The sequence below is a fragment of the Gadus macrocephalus genome, chromosome 16 (genome assembly GCF_031168955.1).
Source record: "Gadus macrocephalus chromosome 16, ASM3116895v1".
In the NCBI taxonomy this organism is placed as follows: Eukaryota; Metazoa; Chordata; class Actinopteri; order Gadiformes; family Gadidae; genus Gadus; species Gadus macrocephalus.
The window spans coordinates 12,278,510-12,296,468 of NC_082397.1; the positions used below are offsets into that span (position 1 = coordinate 12,278,510).

Consider the following 17,959-nt stretch of genomic DNA (forward strand, 5'->3'; position numbering starts at 1 on the left):
AGTCTGCGCTTATTGCCTTCAACTATTAATCTTTGGTTTAAAAGTGACATTTTACTAAAAAGATTTACATATAAACAGGTCAAGCTTGTGCAACTCTCCTCTGAATATATACAGCATTAACTAGTGTAGACTTACAAGCAAATACATGACACAACACAATTTGAGAGCATACATAGCCACGGATAATCAGTTTGAAAAAAAAAAAAACACACACACCATGACAATAAAACAAAAGACTCATCAAATGGCAAATGGTAGTGGTGACTACTACGACCTTCCCTTAACATTTGTGTGTTGGTTCAAAGACTGTCACGCCTTGCTCAAACATCTGATGACATGTGGTTACCTGTACATCCTTGTGTGGTCTCCTATATGTATATGTGTGAGGTAAGGGGATTTCCTCTACAACCACATGACTCAACAATGAACAATCGACGCTGACATCTTTGTGATGGATCACCTGCCTCGCGGCGCCCCTCTTGTTGATGACGCACCGTGGTTTTATGTCGATTGACTCATGCTATCTCTGGAGATTACTCATGGTATCGGTGCAGCTCCCCGATTCTGATCGACCCCCCCCGATTTGGGATTACCTAATGTCCAACATTTCGTGTCCGATTGCCAAAATCACACTGCCTCAAGTGAGCATTCGATAGGAGAGCCTTTGTAACGCTTGTGAAATGGAATCCGGTGATAAGCACTGAGGTGGAATCACTTGGCATTATGTTTACCAGTTTTGCTCGTTTTGCTGACTTGGGCTCTGACTGTTTTTTTTCCGGGGCTGTGTGTGAGTGTTTATAGATTTTGCACTGAGCTCCGGTACAAAAGGTTCCTGCGGGTCAGAGCAGAGCGGGATTAGTCCCTCAACACAGAGCACGGTTCAGTTGATGATTCAGTTCACACTTGGCTTCCAATGACACTGAAGCGCTTATTCTAAACATATTCTCAAATCTCATTTATTTTTCAGAGAAAACAATTAAATGTTTTAACTGTTGCATCTTACATCTCATGGTGCGGATGTGTGTAAATCCACCCTGGATGTAAAACGTCCGGGGTCAGACGTCCCGTGGGAGCTTCCTAGCGACACGCCACTGAGCATACACAGTGCATTATTCAGAGCACCGCTTGGTGTGCCGGCTAGGTAGCGCTGCGAAGGGTTCTGCATTTGAAACAAAGGACGGGGCCCTCTGAAGCACCACCAGACCCTCCTCCCCTGCACAAGTGGCCCACATGAGGACGGCCTCCAGGGGGAGAGAGGGGGAGACGAGCAGCGGTGAGAGGAGACGGACAGAGTGACGTTTTGGATGCGGCACGACGACACTCCAGCGGCAGTCTGCTGCTCAGCGTGGCTGTGGAGCGGCTCAGACGTCTCACGCTCCCTGGTGCGCTGCCCCGTCCTGGGGCCGCGAGACGGAAGACGCGGCGAGATTCGTTCAAGGGCTCCAGCAAAGGCGATGAGTTCCACACAGCGACTTGTCAAACTAAACTGTGTTTGTGATTTTGTGTGTGTGTGTGTGTGTGCACATGGATTTGTGTGTCTGTGAAAGAATCTGCCTGTGTTGCTGTCTCTGTGTGTGCGTGTGCTTGCGCGTGGATCGTGTTTTGACTTCAGTCAGAAGGATGTGGACACTACATCCTGGTTGTAAGTAGAGTTTCAGTCACACACCCCAGAAGGGCTTTTAGAGTTAAGTGCCAACAGGCAAGAGGGACCTCATTGCCACTTGCCACTTTTCGTCGCAGTTTGTTTGAATGTGTGCGTCTTTATTTTGTGGTCAACACACGGATGGATGAGCTTGACAGATCGATCTCCATTACTGGTGAGAAAATGTGAATTTGCAGTACCACACACGCACACACACACACACACACATGAACTTTAGAGTAACAAACACACACACACACACACACACACACACACACACACACACACACACACACACACACACACACACACACACACACACACACACACACACACACACACACACACACACACACACACACACAAACTCCTACTCACTCAAAAAACACATACAAAGTGAGAGAGAGTAACTCCCCCCCCTTTCAAACATTCATTGGGGAAATCACATATTGACACCTCTTCCCTTGGCTGCTCTTTCACCCACTTTCTCTCCTCTCTCTTTTCATTTTCTCCCTTTTATTCTCTCCAACATTCATTCCAGCCTTCATCTATTTGCTTCACAGCCAGACCACAATCCCAACTTGCTCTTTTTCAACACAATGTATTCAGTACATTCCCCAATCTCCATGTGTCAGCCCTGTATCCGGTTGTTTCTATATATGTGTATTTGTAAAGGTTTGTTAGATCTCTTTATCTTTCTTTCTTTCTTCTATCTTTCTATCAAAAAAAAAGAAGACCATCTCTCGTCGCCATGTTGTTGCACTAAAAGCTTTTTCTTTGCATCCAGAATTGCATGTACGGTACTTAAATTATTCTTGCACTTTTTGGGGTACATCTTAATTTCTGAATGCACTTACTATAAGTGGCTTTGGAAAAGTCTGCTAAATAAATGCGATCTAATGTAATGTACCGTAATGTAATGTTATGTATCTATCCATCCATCATTGTGAGTAGGCTATTCATCTATCTATCTTTCCATCTTTCCATCTCTCCAGCAGTCCATCTCTCCATCCATCCGTCCCTCCGTCCATCCACCCATCTGGCTCTCATCTCTCCCGTACTCTCCGTTGCTTGGCTGGCCTCCTCTTCTGCCTGGTTGAGAATCTATCTATTAGTCATAGCATATCTGCCTCTGCACTCCAGTGCTTATCTAACGTGGCCTCGCTCACACCGGGCCACTGCAGCGATACCAGATGACGACCACGCCATCTACTCATTCTTTTTATAACGGGAGCGTGGGCAGCCACACACACTCACCCAAAGTTTTTCAGATTTTGAGGATTAACGCAATCGTGCACTGCAGGGAACAAAAAGAGGACATGGTTGATATAGTGTTTTTTTGTCAAGCTTGTGGGCTAGCTTACGCAATCATCTTTCCCCCCCCCTCTATTGACAAAACCTGTGTGAGTGTGTGTGAAAAGAAAGCAACGGCAAAGGAAAAGATTAGACCTAGAGAGTTATGGGGCTGATTATCAATACAATTTTGGAATTACAGCTAAATCAGCAAAGCAAAATGGAAGCTAGGCTGAAGACAAGCGTGAGGGAAAGCTCGAGACCTTCAGCGATCTGAATGATAGGTGTTGGGTATCGATCGAAAAGACTGAAAGGGAGATTCTCTCTCCCTTTCACACTTAATTCCACTTAAAACTGTTTTTCTCTCCTTCTTATCCCAGTGTACGTTCTGAAAAGCATAAGCAGTGCCGAACTGCTACGTCAACCTAACTGGTCTTGTTTTTCCACCTCTTCATGTTTTTCCTTGAGATATGATTAATGTTTGGCACAAAACGGCTTCGGTGAAGGCATACACTATTGTTCATCAGGGCACACTCACACACACAGACATATACGCACAAACACACACACACACACACACACACACACACACACACACACACACACACACACACACACACACACACACACACACACACACACACACACACACACACACACACACACACAGTTTATTCAGCACAGGGATACACTTGAGATAAAATTCAGCAGCTCTGAATTATACAATCCATTAATCAAAACAAAACCATGACATATGCTTGGTGTGCTCAGTAAGCCCTCTCACGAACGCACACCCACACCCCCACAGATCCACCCACACACCAACACACACCCATTGAAGGTGACCTTGTGTCATGTGTCATGGTCATTTATCTGGATAGGTGAGTCAGTGTGGGGACAGACGCTGTTCCTTCATCCAACGCTAGTTATTCACCCTTTCTCCTCGCAAGGGATTGCTCCAATCGCCATTATTCAGATGATCTTGGCTTTGGATCCAGAAGAACCCCCCCCGCGCACACACACACACACACACGCACACACACACATGCCTGCACATACGCACACACGCACACACACACACACACGCATGCAAACACAAACACATGAACACATACACACACGTACACAAGCACATACACACACACACACACACACACACACACACACACACACACACACACACACACACACACACACACACACACACACACACACACACACACACACACACACACACACACACACACACACACACACACACACATGCACACACACACACGCATGCACACACAAACACATACACACACGTACACAAGCACATACACACACACACGCACACACACACACACACACACACATGCACACACACAAGCACACACACAAAAACAAACATACACAAATCACAACCCACTCAACCCAAACTGGTTCCTTTTGCTGGAACACGTTCAGCAAACATATCAGACAACAACAAGTTGACCAAAAGCCTCCTGACTACTTTTACATAGCACAACAACTTCTCCATTAAGTGCCTTGTCTTGATTCGGATGACAGCCAGGAGTGGTTGATGCTGTGCCAAGTGTGTACACGATTTATCACACATGTGAGGACAGCCATCAGGGGCAGAGGAGGAGTTGGATGAGGGAATGAGAACACAACATTTGAATAAACACGGAGTGAGACAACCTGGTTATGGAGATTTCTAAGCCAAAATGGTTGAACCACAGCAATCTGGTCCTGTAATGCTATCCCTGCCTTGAGCAGATCAGGGCATATATGGCACTGAGAGCACATAAACACTACATTCGCAGAATCCCACACATAGAACATAAACGGTAGCACGCAGAAGTGCATGCGAAAGAATAGACCTTAATTCACCAGCCTAACACAAAATGAGTAAGCACATGAACAACATCAAATTTGAAGGGTATTTGAATGGCCCCCTATGTCGCACTTTTGGGGGGCAATCTTTGCTTTATGAAATCCCCCCAAAAAAATTAAAGATAGGTGTATCGCCATCGAGGCCCATCCATCTGCGACACCTTGTGCTGCATTAAATAAAACACACACACACACACACACCAACACACAGACACTCACAAAGCAAGGAAATGTGGTCCAGCTGTTGTGTTACAAAATAAAAACAACCACCGACGCCCGCAATCTCCCACCCTGGGAACATGATACGCCTGCTCGCCGGCGCCATGCGAGCCCCGTCGCGCCAAGACGGCGGTGCTTTACTGTACGACCAGCGCACCCGTCCACGGTTGCGGAGCGTGCGCGGCGGCGCAGCGTGCCAGCTGCGCACGCGTCAGCGAGGCTTAGGGATTAGGAGGGACGGAGGCAGCTGTGCCGCTCGACGACGAGGGGTGGGGAGTGCGGAGGGCGACGGAACAGATGAGTGCCGTGGCCCGGCTGGGTGTGTGTGAGGGGAGGGGGGGGGGGGGTTGGTGTGAGGAGGGCAATGGGGGAGGGGGGGCGGAGGGAGGGGGGGGATATCATCATGGGCTATTAAACACACCCCGTCCCGCAAGTGTCAGTGCTGATTAAAGAGGAGCACTCACTCACTCACTCACTCAAACCTGTGGAAATTCACACACACACACACACACACACACACACACACACACACACACACACACACACACACACACACACACACACACACACACACACACACACACACACACACACACACACACACACACACACACACACACACACACACACACGAAGGGCCCACAAGGACGGACATGAGAACCGGCAGGTGGTTCTGTGTAGGGCAACATGTTGTTTTTAGGCCCATGTTTCTTCAGGATCCAGTGAGTTAGACAGGATGGAATGGGAGAGAGGGGAGGACATGCAGCAAAGGAACAGTGGCAGGCATCAAACCCAGGTCGCTGCCTTACGCCTGAGCCTTAATGGTACGCGCTCTACCCCGGGGAGCCACCGGGGCACCCCCGGGCCTGTGTTCCCTTTAAAGCAGATCTTCAATGGCTGGCTCAAACACCGGCTCTGGCGGCGGAATGCAGTTAAACAGGTCTTTCAACAACATGACCCGTGAACAGCGGGAGGCACGCACGCCTGCGCTTGTGAAAGACTGCGCCATCACGCCACTAAATCTGGAACACTAGGAAACTGTCCAGGTTACACGCACACGCGCACGCGCACGCACACGCACACGCACACGCACACGCACGCACGCACACACACACACGCACACACAGAGCCAGTAGTAATTATGAGAGAGCACCGCTGAAATGGCTGCCTGTCATTCACTAGATGGAATTGTATTGGCAAATCCATACAAACACAGGTCAGATACACACAGCCATCGCTCATCTGTGTTAGGCGTAAGATAAACCAGGGGGAAATCACTGTGCTCCACTGTGTTCACATCAAGTCTCTCTTTGGAGAGCGAATGTTTATAAATTCTGCATGTTTGTTCAATACTGAATATTTTGTGCTTGTGTGTAAATATTTCTGAATTAGCTCTAAATATTTGTATATGAGCGCGGACATGACACACCAGTTGCGTAGCGGTGCGTGCCCGTGTGGAGTTAAGTGGATCAGAGGAGTCCACACGTCCACATGGCAGCAAATCAGACGTCTTTTTATCTTGCTGCCAACAACATTAAATCCCTCTGCGATACAACCCCTAGACACACACACACACACACACACACACACACACACACACACACACACACACACACACACACACACACACACACACACACACACACACACACACACACACACTCTCTTTCTTTACTTACAATTACAAAGGCATACACGCATGCATACACAGACATAGACACACACACAAACCCCCCCCCCCAACACACACACACACACACACACACACACACACACTCACATACACACAATCACTCACACCACCAGTTACAAATACTCAAGGCTGATTTATAGTGGCTGCGTCTGCGACAGAAACCACAAGGGGATGCTTGCTAAAGCGATCTATAGCGCTAAAGTGATAGCGCAGGCTCCTGATGGGCGCCATACACTGCTCCTCCACTGGCCCTGCGAGTGAGCCAAGGGATTTCCGTAGCGATGCACCCGTCAACACTGCAATACTGTCCTAAACGGTGTCACTTTCGATGCATATCTATTTTCAATTGGTTTCCACAAAGGGTCCGTTTTTCAGTTAGCCCTTAGTTAACCACCACGTATAGTAATTATTCATAAATATGTGAATTGTGTTGCTTTCGACGTTTCCGTTCCGCATTCCTTTGACCTGACATGAAATGAAGGGAAACGAGCGTGTCAAGTACTGTGTCGCTCTGGTATGCGATGGCCGCGTCACAGATTGACCCGGCGTTCTGTTTCTACACCCAATGTTTATAGGGCGGGACCAGCGTGGCATCTACATGACAAAAGGGCCGAGAGAGAGGGGTGTTTGTGCTCGCACGGAAGTGGTGCATGTCACGCAGAGGTCAGCGTCACCCTGACGTATGGCAAGTGTAAAACTAGAGGGGCCGCGTTCGTTTCACCACACGCAACACAACGCAAGGAGTCTCGCGGAGGCCAATTAGTGGAACAATACATATTGGGTTACACCTAGGAAGTGGAAAAGCGTATTGATGTAAAAGATGTTTATCTCACCGCTTCAAGTCAAAAACAATGCAGCACAGCTAAACACTTTAAACACTTGAAATATACGCACACACATGCTTATCTTTCGCTCATACGCTCACACGCTGACCCACACTCACAGGCATATGCACGCTAAAACACCCGCACACACACACGCACGGACACACACGCACAAACACACACACACACACACACAAACGCTCACACACAAATTCATAAACTCAGAGCGACAACAGCAGACAGCCATCTGTCATTCAAGCATAAATGCCACTGTCTTTAATTTCCTCTCTCTTTCATGTTTATAGCCGTTTCATGTTTTATCGTTCCATCTTTTATCTGAGTCGCCGCAATCGCACGCACAGGCACACATGGACACCCTGATCCACAAACACAAACGCACACATCCAGACACACACACACACACATAAACAAGGACATCCAAGACACAAACACACACACACGCGCAGACCCAGACACACACAAACACACAGGCACCGGGCAAAGGATAAATATCTCATTGAGTTAATCAACAGAGGTAGATCTGCAGTGTGGGGAGTGGAGCGAAGTGGGGGGGTAAAACTTACCTCCGCAGGGAAACAGTTCATTACCTCCAAGTAAAAGCCTCATGGACAACCACGTGGAGAGGAAGGGAAATAGAGGGCACATGAGCGACCAAAAGGTGCCAAAAGTATAGAGCGGGGGGAAAAAGGCAAAAGGAAGATGAAGTGCTAGAAACGATAAACAACAGAGAGAGGAGGAGGAGAAAGGAAGAGAGAGCAGGAGATGAGAGGAGAAGAAGGAGAGGGGGTAACTAGCCGTTTTATAGCAAAGAGAATAATGAAAGCGAAAAAAAGAGAAATTGCCAGAAATAAACAACAAGAGGGAGGGATGAGAAGGAGGTGTGCAGGTATAACTGTCTCTTGCCAGATGGATTAGACAACAGGAGAAGAGAGTAACACAGAAAGAAGAGAGAGGAGGAAAATAGAAGAGACCAGAGGAGGAAAAGCCGAGAAGAAAGGGAGAAAGAGAGGACAATAGAGGGGAAGAGATGAGAGGAGAAAAGCAGAGAAGAGAGGGAGAAAGAGAAGAGATTAAAGGGAAGAGATAAGAGGAGGATAAAGGGAAGAGATGAGAGGAGGAAAAGGAGAATCATAAAATTTAAGGTAACCAGAAGAGGAGAGAAGAGCAGGAGAGAGAACGTCAGGGAAGAGAAGAGAGGAAGAAGGGAGGAGAAGGAGAAGAGGGGTGAAGAGAGGAGAAGGAAGGGAAGAGGAGGAGGATGAGAAGAGGGGAGGGGAGAAGAGAAGAAGACGGGAGCTTACCTGGAGTTGTTCAGACAGGGTCGTGGTCAGTCTGGGGGTTGTTGAGCCTGGGGCAGAACCGTCCTCAGGATGTAAAAACACTTGTTGACCGCGTCTGCAACACAAAAGACCAAAACTCTCAAGACATGTACGTAGGCATGTATGCATCTGTGTGTGTGTGTGTGTGTGTGTGTGTGTGTGTGTGTGTGTGTGTGTGTGTGTGTGTGTGTGTTTGTGTGTGTGTATGCATACGATGCTTGAGCCGATTGCGGCCATCGAAGCATCTGTCCGAAAAGTGACAAAAAGGCCAGAGAGCACCTTGACAAAGTGACATGCATCCCTCGGTGACTGTACTTATCAGTCCCTTCGTCAATCAGTTACCTGAACCCCGTGCAACACACAACTTTCTGTAAAGGAATGCCATTTCAGAATTGAATGCGACTGTGTGTGTGTGTGTGTGTGTGTGTGTGTGTGTGTGTGTGTGTGTGTGTGTGTGTGTGTGTGTGTGTGTGTGTGTGTGTGTGTGTGTGTGTGTGTGTGTGTGTGTGTGTGTGTGTGTGTGTGTGTGTGCGCGCGTCCGTGTAGGTGCGCGCGTGGTAAAATGCTTACAGGTCCTTCCCTCTCTTCCTTTCTAATGCAGTCATGTCATCGCCACCTGTCGTGCGTAGAAAAGATCGCTGGAGTGGCACGCACGCACACACACACACACACACACACACTCGGCGACGCACCGATACACACACTCCCTGGCAGGCTGAGGCGCACACTGCCGCGCAGACACCGGGAGCTGCAAAGCATAGATTGCTGGATAGAAATACAGTCCCTCCTCTTCTCTCCACCCACCCACCTCTCTCTCTCTCTCTCTCTCTCCCTCTATCTCAGTATCTCTCTGTCTCCCTGTGCTCCTCTGGGTCTTAATGCCCCTCGTTTTCAAACATGCCGGCTTCGCTTTCCTGCTGTCATTCAGTACAATGGCAGATTCTCTACCTCTCACACACACACAAACACGCACGCACGCACGCACGCACGCACGCACGCACGCACGCACGCACACTCACACACACACACACACACACACAAACACATATGCACAAACACGGCAACACACAGCAGGGCACACAGGGTTCTGCTAAAGCTCAGCTGCTCAGTATATCTGGGGCATTAACATTGCAGTCATTGTTGACTGGCAGGAAGCAATGGCATTATGAGCTGACGAGATGAAAATTCAGAACGACAGGCTAGAATAACAATGGTGCGAATGTAACAAACACTCACACACGCACGCACACACACACAAAAACACACACACATAAACTAACAAACACATGCGCTAATTAAGTAACCCATGCAAACATGCATCCCTAATTGCAATTGGGTGCCTCTGGGAAAGCAGTTTCAGGCCTAGCAAGGATGTGTACAGGATTCCCCTTCACACCTGACTGGTATATTTGCCTGGCTGTGTCACGTGGGTAAACAACAGTCACATATAGCAGGCTTTCTTTTTTTTCAGTGAATGCCAGTTTGTGTTCTGGCCAGCTTCTGTTGGATGGCTGGCATGAGTCTAGCAGCAGGGCTGTACACAGGGCTGTCCTGACAGCAGCTGCACACACACACACACAGAAACAGACACATATACACACACGCACACACTGCCTGGTTTAGTCAGCAGGTCGCTCATCCACACGGAGATACAGAGAGAGGATGATAGGACTCAGGGGTGTCTTGTTGTCCAGGATCTCAACTGTCCCAACGCACCTCTCTCTCTCTCTCTTGCTCCCTTCTACTCTCTCTCTCTCTCTTGCTCCCTTCTACTCTCTCTCTCTCTCTCTTGCTCCCTTCTACTCTCTCTCTTGCTCCCTTCTACTCTCTCTCTCTCTCTCTTGCTCCCTTCTACTCTCTCTCTCTCTCTCTCTCTCTCTCTCTCTCTCTCTCTCTCTCTCTCTCTCTCTCTCTCTCTCTCTCTCTCTCTCTCTCTCTCTCTCTCTCTCTCTCTCTCTCTCTCTCTCTCTCTCTCTCTCTCTCTCTCTCTCTCTCTCTCTCTCTCTCTCTATATATACAATAACAGACTGAATCCTGAGTATTGTGTCATGTAAATACAATCTATGTTTGTGTTGCAGACTCAGTGCAGCGACAATGAATCAGTGCAGTATAGATCAGAAGTAGGATAGCATGGAGACACACAAAACATCATGTCTAATGTTTTGCGGCATTTCTTTCATCAGTTTACACTTGCAGAGATTTTGGATGAACGATCCCAGTTGTTAAGTCTTTGATAAGTAAATCACTGTCAAGGTGATGTACTTATTAGGAGTAGGATTTCAAGGAACATGAAATGTCGTTGTGAGAAGGTCTATATTCATGACAGGTGTGCACGCAAAATGCTTTTCGGCTGAATCGGTAAAAGGGACTTGTAGCAGCATTTCTGTCAAACTACATCGTAAACCGATATTATAATGAACCAAGGAGAGGTGGTTGCGCTGGTTTTATCACGGACCAGTATATCTTCCTTTGAATGTAAACACGTGCAATAAAAAATGCACAAGCACATCAATTAAGGAGAAAACGAACAGTGTGATACAACAAAAAGAAGGATAAACCAGGGGTAGAAACTATGAAAAAGTGAACACTGTCCAGAAATAGGATGCTGGTGTTCTTCAAGATTCATACAGCTTGGAGTGTGTGTGTGTGTGTGTGTGTGTGTGTGTGTGTGTGTGTGTGTGTGTGTGTGTGTGTGTGTGTGTGTGTGTGTGTGTGTGTGTGTGTGTGTGTGTGTGTGTGTGTGTGTGTGTGCATACTCCACACAAACACTCACACATTCACTAGCAAGGGTTAGTTCAAAGCAAGCTCTCCTCAAAGAGTGCCTCTCCCCATCTACCGGGGACTTTGTGATCTAGATTAGCTTTTAAGCACAGCAACACACAAATACACCCCCCCGCAATCACACACAGAACTGCCCCTCCCCCGACCCACCCCAAGACACACACACAATAACACAGAACACCTCCCCCGACAAACACCATGACACGCACACACACACAAACGATGATAAACTCTTGGTACCTGGTGGCATTGAAGAGGGTATTGATCCCAAATTCCTGATGAAACTGGGTCTTTGCTGCTACCCAAATGCAATTAACGCAGAAATACCCCCTACTGTGACCAATCAGAAACTGGCTCACTCCCTCTCTCACTTACTCACTTAGACACTTATACAGCCAAGCATTCGTATGCAATAAACAAATATAAAGACAAAATTACAAACACACACACACAGACACACACGCACACACACACTCACAGCATGAGTAAGATAATTAACTACCCAGGGAGCCGGAATCTGATGAGAACGTCAATAACCTTCGGCTGCAGTATGTGCGTGTGCGTGTGTGTGTGTGTGTGTGTGTGTGTGTGTGTGTGTGTGTGTGTGTGTGCGTGTGTGTTTGTGTGCGTGTCTGTGTGTCACTATGTGCAAGAATGCATATTTGCATGACAATTTTATGTCTATATTCAATAAATCAGTTTACTTGAAGTGCTTATGTAAATGTATGGATTGCTCCCTTATTTACTTGTGCGTCGGTTGTTTGTGCATGTGTACGTGTGCATGCGTGTGTGTGCATTTGTGTGTGTGTGTCTTGACTACCATAAAGCAGTGAAGTGATTGAAAGCTCTAACTGTTGAAGGTGCACTCAAGGGAAAATGGCTAATCTACATAATGGCAGGCCAATACTCAGTGCATACACACACACACACACACACACACACACACACACACACACACACACACACACACACACACACACACACACACACACACACACACACACACACACACACACACACACACAATTCTGGTGTCAGAAGAGTGAAAAGCTCTCCTTTCTTTCCCCATAGAGAGACCACTCCCCCCTCCCCTGATTTAAATGCTCTCTGAGATGATACAAATGCAAAAAATTTAAATATAAAGATGAAAACGAAGTCAAACAAAATCAACACATTTTGAACATGAAAGTAATTAAATTAAAGATCAACAATGACGTGAGGAAAAAGGGTCGACGGTCAAGGAACCAAGCATTGCACCAAGGATTTTTCCCCATCTGTTTATGTTTTTTAACTTTAATTTAAACACATTTAATTTTCAGAACTGAAGAGATTGCTCAAACAATCAAGGAGCCTTTAGAAACAGGTCATTTTTCATTTTCAAACCGGTAGAATTGAAGACGAGTGGGGGTGTGTGGGGATGCACTAAATAAGGCATTGGATGTGTGTGCACGGAGTCGACAGGGACCGGGTTATCCTCTGGGCCTCTGTTTATTACAGTGCTCCCTTGACATTCTCATACTGAAATGAATGTCAATGGCCTATCATATTGCTTAAGGATATGTAGGCAAAAATATACTTTTAATGATAGGCATTGAATGCTATTCTGGAGCAAAGGCAAAAGTGTCCAAATAAGTTTTTGTGCTAGATGGACCCCATAATTATAGTTCCAAACACATCCAAGGGCTGCAATAGACTTGCTTCATTAAGTGTTGTGGTTTTACTGTTGTTTAAACCAAAAAAAGAGAAACAACGATAAATGCATCGGAAAATATCGTTGAGTATATAGTGTACTTAAAGGTGCAACGTTTTAAACTAGGTGGCATCTAGCAGAACAGAATTGGCAGAAGTGTGTATATAGTAAATATAATCAGTTTATATCCCATGAAAATCCAAAATCGTTGGGTTTTCCTTATCTTAGAATGAGCCATGTATATCTACACAGGGAGAGGGTTAGGGGGGCACCATATTGCACCTCTGTCTTTCTACAGTAGCCCAGAATGGAAAATGGAAAAAAATCGCATTGGGCTACGAGTTCTAGGGATGAGGGGGTGTGCTATCCTGGTGGCTACAACCTATCTGATACTTTTTTTTAGTACCGTTGTTGAGCGTTGAGCGTTATAATGGGCGATGTTGTCTTTAAAATCCACCACACACTATGGTGTGAGGGTGTCAGAGGAGCTTAACCCCCTCTCTGAAACTGTATATCAGGATCAACGGCAGGCCAGGCGAAGCTCCACACATCTTCCCCTACACTATATATATGCATTATACTTAAGTGTCCTAGAAGCTTAACCCTCTTTTGGAGGGTTAAGCTACATTAACATCAACCGCTGGCGAGACAGTGCTCCACCCATCAGCACACACCATAGCTAGCCTATATACCAGTGTCAGGGTAGCTTAGCCCACTCTCGGACGGGCCTCTTAGGCAGTGAACACGATACAACCTCTGTCTTTTCGCCCAGGTATCCCATGTATTTAGAGGATTCCATTAGAATTGAGTTTCACGCACATTTTAATTCAAGTGAAAAACACTGCAGCGAATGGAAGTTTATGGGCTCAGCCATTATGATACTTGGGTGTGCATTCTTTAATGCAAACATGTTTTGGAGACGTTCTTTTTTGAGATTGTATTGTTGTTCGATAACTCTTTCGGAGAAAACTGCACACCGTTGTGTTATTAAAAGCAACCTACATTTGTGTAATGGAGTGCAAGTAAACATTGGCTTGTAGCACTGACTGCTATTGAGATGAATGATCATTACATATAACATAATTACATATATCATAGTTATAGGTCTATGACCGTGGTTTACCACTAGGGATGCAGTCAGGGGATTGGTTGTTGAGAAACGTTAATATGCTGTTGACTCCGCCATGTCCTTCAACATGCACAGTGTCCATGGTGATTATGACAAAGATACCCCATTGTGTTTGGTTAAACAGAATTATTCGCAGGCTATACCATTACAAATGTTCCTTGGTGCGATTCAAAGGGGAAGAAGATCCTAGAAGATGGTACATCAAGAAATGGAACCTATAAAGATATAACAGGGTTAATCTACCTGAAACACAACTATTCTTATTTGAATGGGATTATACACTAATTAAACAATACTTTTCAATATTAGATTCCATTTCTGCCAAGTCAGTGCTACTAAATCCTACATTAAAACTGGAAAATTTGCTTCTTCTTATTCCTGTATTCCTGTACTAAACCTTAACGTTTTCGTATTCATTGCAACCGCATAGCCTAAAGCAACATCACAGAAGATTTGGTGGTCACTTTGGTCATGTTTATTCTGCAATCCTGATCAATATCGTTCAACATACTCCATCAATAAATCTCTTTAATCCATTCCTCACACATTATCTTAGAGGGAGAATTCGAAACAAGATTCTGGTATTTAATCAGGGTAATGGCATCTTGTCAGCAGTACTCGGCTATCGGGTGGTCCACGACTCTGCCAGATAACCTCACAAACCATGTCTAAAAAACACATTCGGAAACAGATACAAATAAAGATGCCCAATTAAAAGAAAGATGACTAGTCAATTATTACTGAATAAGAAAAAGGTGAGGAAGAACAAAAAAATCGAATACAAATATTTCCCTCCTGAACTGATTCGTCACCACGTTTGCGGTGCTACAATGTTTGAAACGACAACCCACGGTCAAAGGAAGTCCCTGTTCTCTGATGAATAGGTTTTACGGCGGAAGAAACAGGTAAAAACAGAAGAGAAATCCCAGATGCACAACACAGAGACAGGTCTACTGGGCCACATCTGCAGGGGGGAGGATCTGGAAGTGGCTAAATGTCAGAGCCACCGGGTGGGCGGGAGGAGGCGATCTCTAGGTAGTGATGATGCAGTGGAGGGACGATCTATAGGAACAGACAGCTGAAGGATTCCACTAAACGATGTCGCTGGGTTGTCTTTCACTTGCTGTTTCAAATGTTGTTTTGTTTGGGTTGAATATATACATTAATAAATATGTTAATTGTTGCGGGTCTATCCCTAATTTAACTTAGTATATAAATAAAATGATGATTTATTAAACTTTCAACTTCAAATTAAAAGTACGTCTCGGTGAAGCGCTGACCATTTTTTGTTCATAATTCCCAAGGATCCATGGCCCAAATGTAATACATTGGGACACCCAACACACACAAACACCCACACCCACACACACACACACACACCCACACAAAACCTGTGCTCACGCTTTAGAACAGCGTTGAGTAATGACAGGAACTTGCAGCCTGACCTGTATTCCTGCAGAGGTCAGGGGAACTCAGGACACATAGCACCCACTGCACCGTGGGTAGGCTAAACAAGAGATGTAGTACCACACCCAGATCTCCGGAGCTGGGAGGCTCTAACGTGCTTAACTTGCTCACTACCTCTCCTTCCTTTCCATCAAAGTGACGTCAATGGGATTTATATCATCAAGTGATCACCGTTATTCTTCATTCATTTATATCTGGACATTCGGGAGATGTGGGTCTGTCGTGTGTGTGTACAAAGTATCTTCACACTTGAATTAAGTTATTTTGCATATGTCCTTGGATGACACGCTGTTGTGTAGTTAAAGAAATTGGCGTGTTTGTGTGTCATCCTTGATTCCTCTTAAAGTATCCCCGAACAGCATGAGCAGTAAAACAACAACAGGAAGGCAGCAATGACACGCCCTACGTTGCAAAGTCATGCAAACACAAATGGACCCAAAGCACACACACACGCACACACGTACGCACGCACGCACACACACGCACACGCACATGCACACACACGCGCACACACACACACCAAAAGCTGTTTTGTTCACCTGGTGGAAAATATAAGACTGAAAGCTTTTCAATGCCATTAACTGAAAGAAACCAATAAAATCAGCTTTTTTCTCTTGATAGACACTTTAGTCGAGCCAATACAGTGAACAAGCTCATGTCTGTAGCACGGCAATGTCAATGAATGTTGTTTGACAGCTCCCACTTACTCTCAACATTCAAGCTCTTCAGTGGTGGGGGATAGGTGTGTGTGTGTGTGTGTGTGTGTGTGTGTGTGTGTGTGTGTGTGTGTGTGTGTGTGTGTGTGTGTGTGTGTGTGTGTGTGTGTGTGTGTGTGTGTGTGTGTGTGTGTGTGTGTGTGTGTGTGTGTGTGTGTGTGTGTGTTTGTCATGGGGGGGGGAATCTTTCCTGCATACTATACATTGATTCTGTGTCCCCGAATGCATGACTTAAGAGGTCTGAAACACGGCAGTGAAGCAATCCATTAAAAACACCTCATCAAAGATGACTCATCAAAGGTCTCACAGTGACTCATAACTTTAGTTGTATAACAATTGTATAATTTTTTAAAGCATTTTGCATAAAGCATGAATAAACACGTTGAAATTGTATGGAGTTGTGCAGTTGTTGCAGTTGCTATTGTTGCAGTTGTTATTGTTGCAGTTGTTATTGACATTGAATTGTGACCAATGACTTCAATCAATGACTCCCATAATCAGTAGAAAAATAACACATGGCACGTATACATACAGGCTTTGATACGGCTGATTCTAAAGCATAAGCTTCACAAAAGGCTAAAAGAGGAACCACAGCAACATCCAGTACAGCTTGATAAAACATGGAAGTATGTTTTTTGGAAAAATCTCAACCGAGTATTTTTTCACATTGAAGTTCAAATGGTCCTAAAAAGGAAAAATCCTGAAAATCAAGGAGGACTGAAAAACTTCCTAATGTTTCTCTGAGGTCTTGATTTGTGGTTGCCAAGGGAGATAGCTGGATCCTTGGAAACCTTGAACAATGTCCATCCGCCCAGTTTCCATACCAACACTCCTAGCCCATCGAGGCTGCTTGACAGAACAGAGTCAGGCAGCTGGTGAACGAGGAGAAAAAAACACTGTAGGAGGAAGAGATGAGTAGAGGAGGGAGAGGGGAGAAGAGGAGGAGGGGAGAGGGAGAGGAGAGGAGAGGGGGAGAGGAGAGGGTGACAGAGAGGAGAGGAGAGAGGGAAAATAAGAGAGGAGGAGAGGGGAGGAGGATGAGAGGAGAGAAGAAGAGAGGAGATAGGAACATAAGAGAGGAGAGGGGGAGAGGAGAGGAGAGGAGAGAGGGAAATAAGAGAGGAGAGGAAGAGAGGAGAGGAGAGACGGAAATAAGAAAGGATAAGAGAAGAATATAAGAGAGGAGACAGGGAGAGGAGAGGAGAGGAGAGAAGAAGAGCGGAGAGAGGGAAATAAGAGGATAGGAGAGGATGGGAGGAGAGGAGAGAATAATATTAGAGAGGAGTG

General features: G+C 45.9%; 1 protein-coding gene across 3 annotated transcripts in view; it reads right to left on the reverse strand.

The window, feature by feature from the left end:
• The window catches only part of LOC132474823 (cGMP-dependent 3',5'-cyclic phosphodiesterase), a 119,330-nt gene that overhangs the window by 72,425 nt on the left and 28,946 nt on the right, over positions 1-17,959 (reverse strand). The window contains exons 1-2 of one of the 3 annotated variants that reach the window (XM_060075698.1): positions 9,460-9,655; positions 8,872-8,965 (exon numbers count right to left, since the gene is read on the reverse strand). In XM_060075698.1, the coding sequence (XP_059931681.1) occupies positions 8,872-8,965; positions 9,460-9,494 (129 nt within the window). In that variant the 5' untranslated portion in view covers positions 9,495-9,655. Of the gene's footprint in view, positions 1-8,133; positions 8,172-8,871; positions 8,966-9,459; positions 9,656-17,959 lie in introns of those variants that run through there. The other 2 variants (XM_060075699.1, XM_060075697.1) reach the window with 2 other exon arrangements.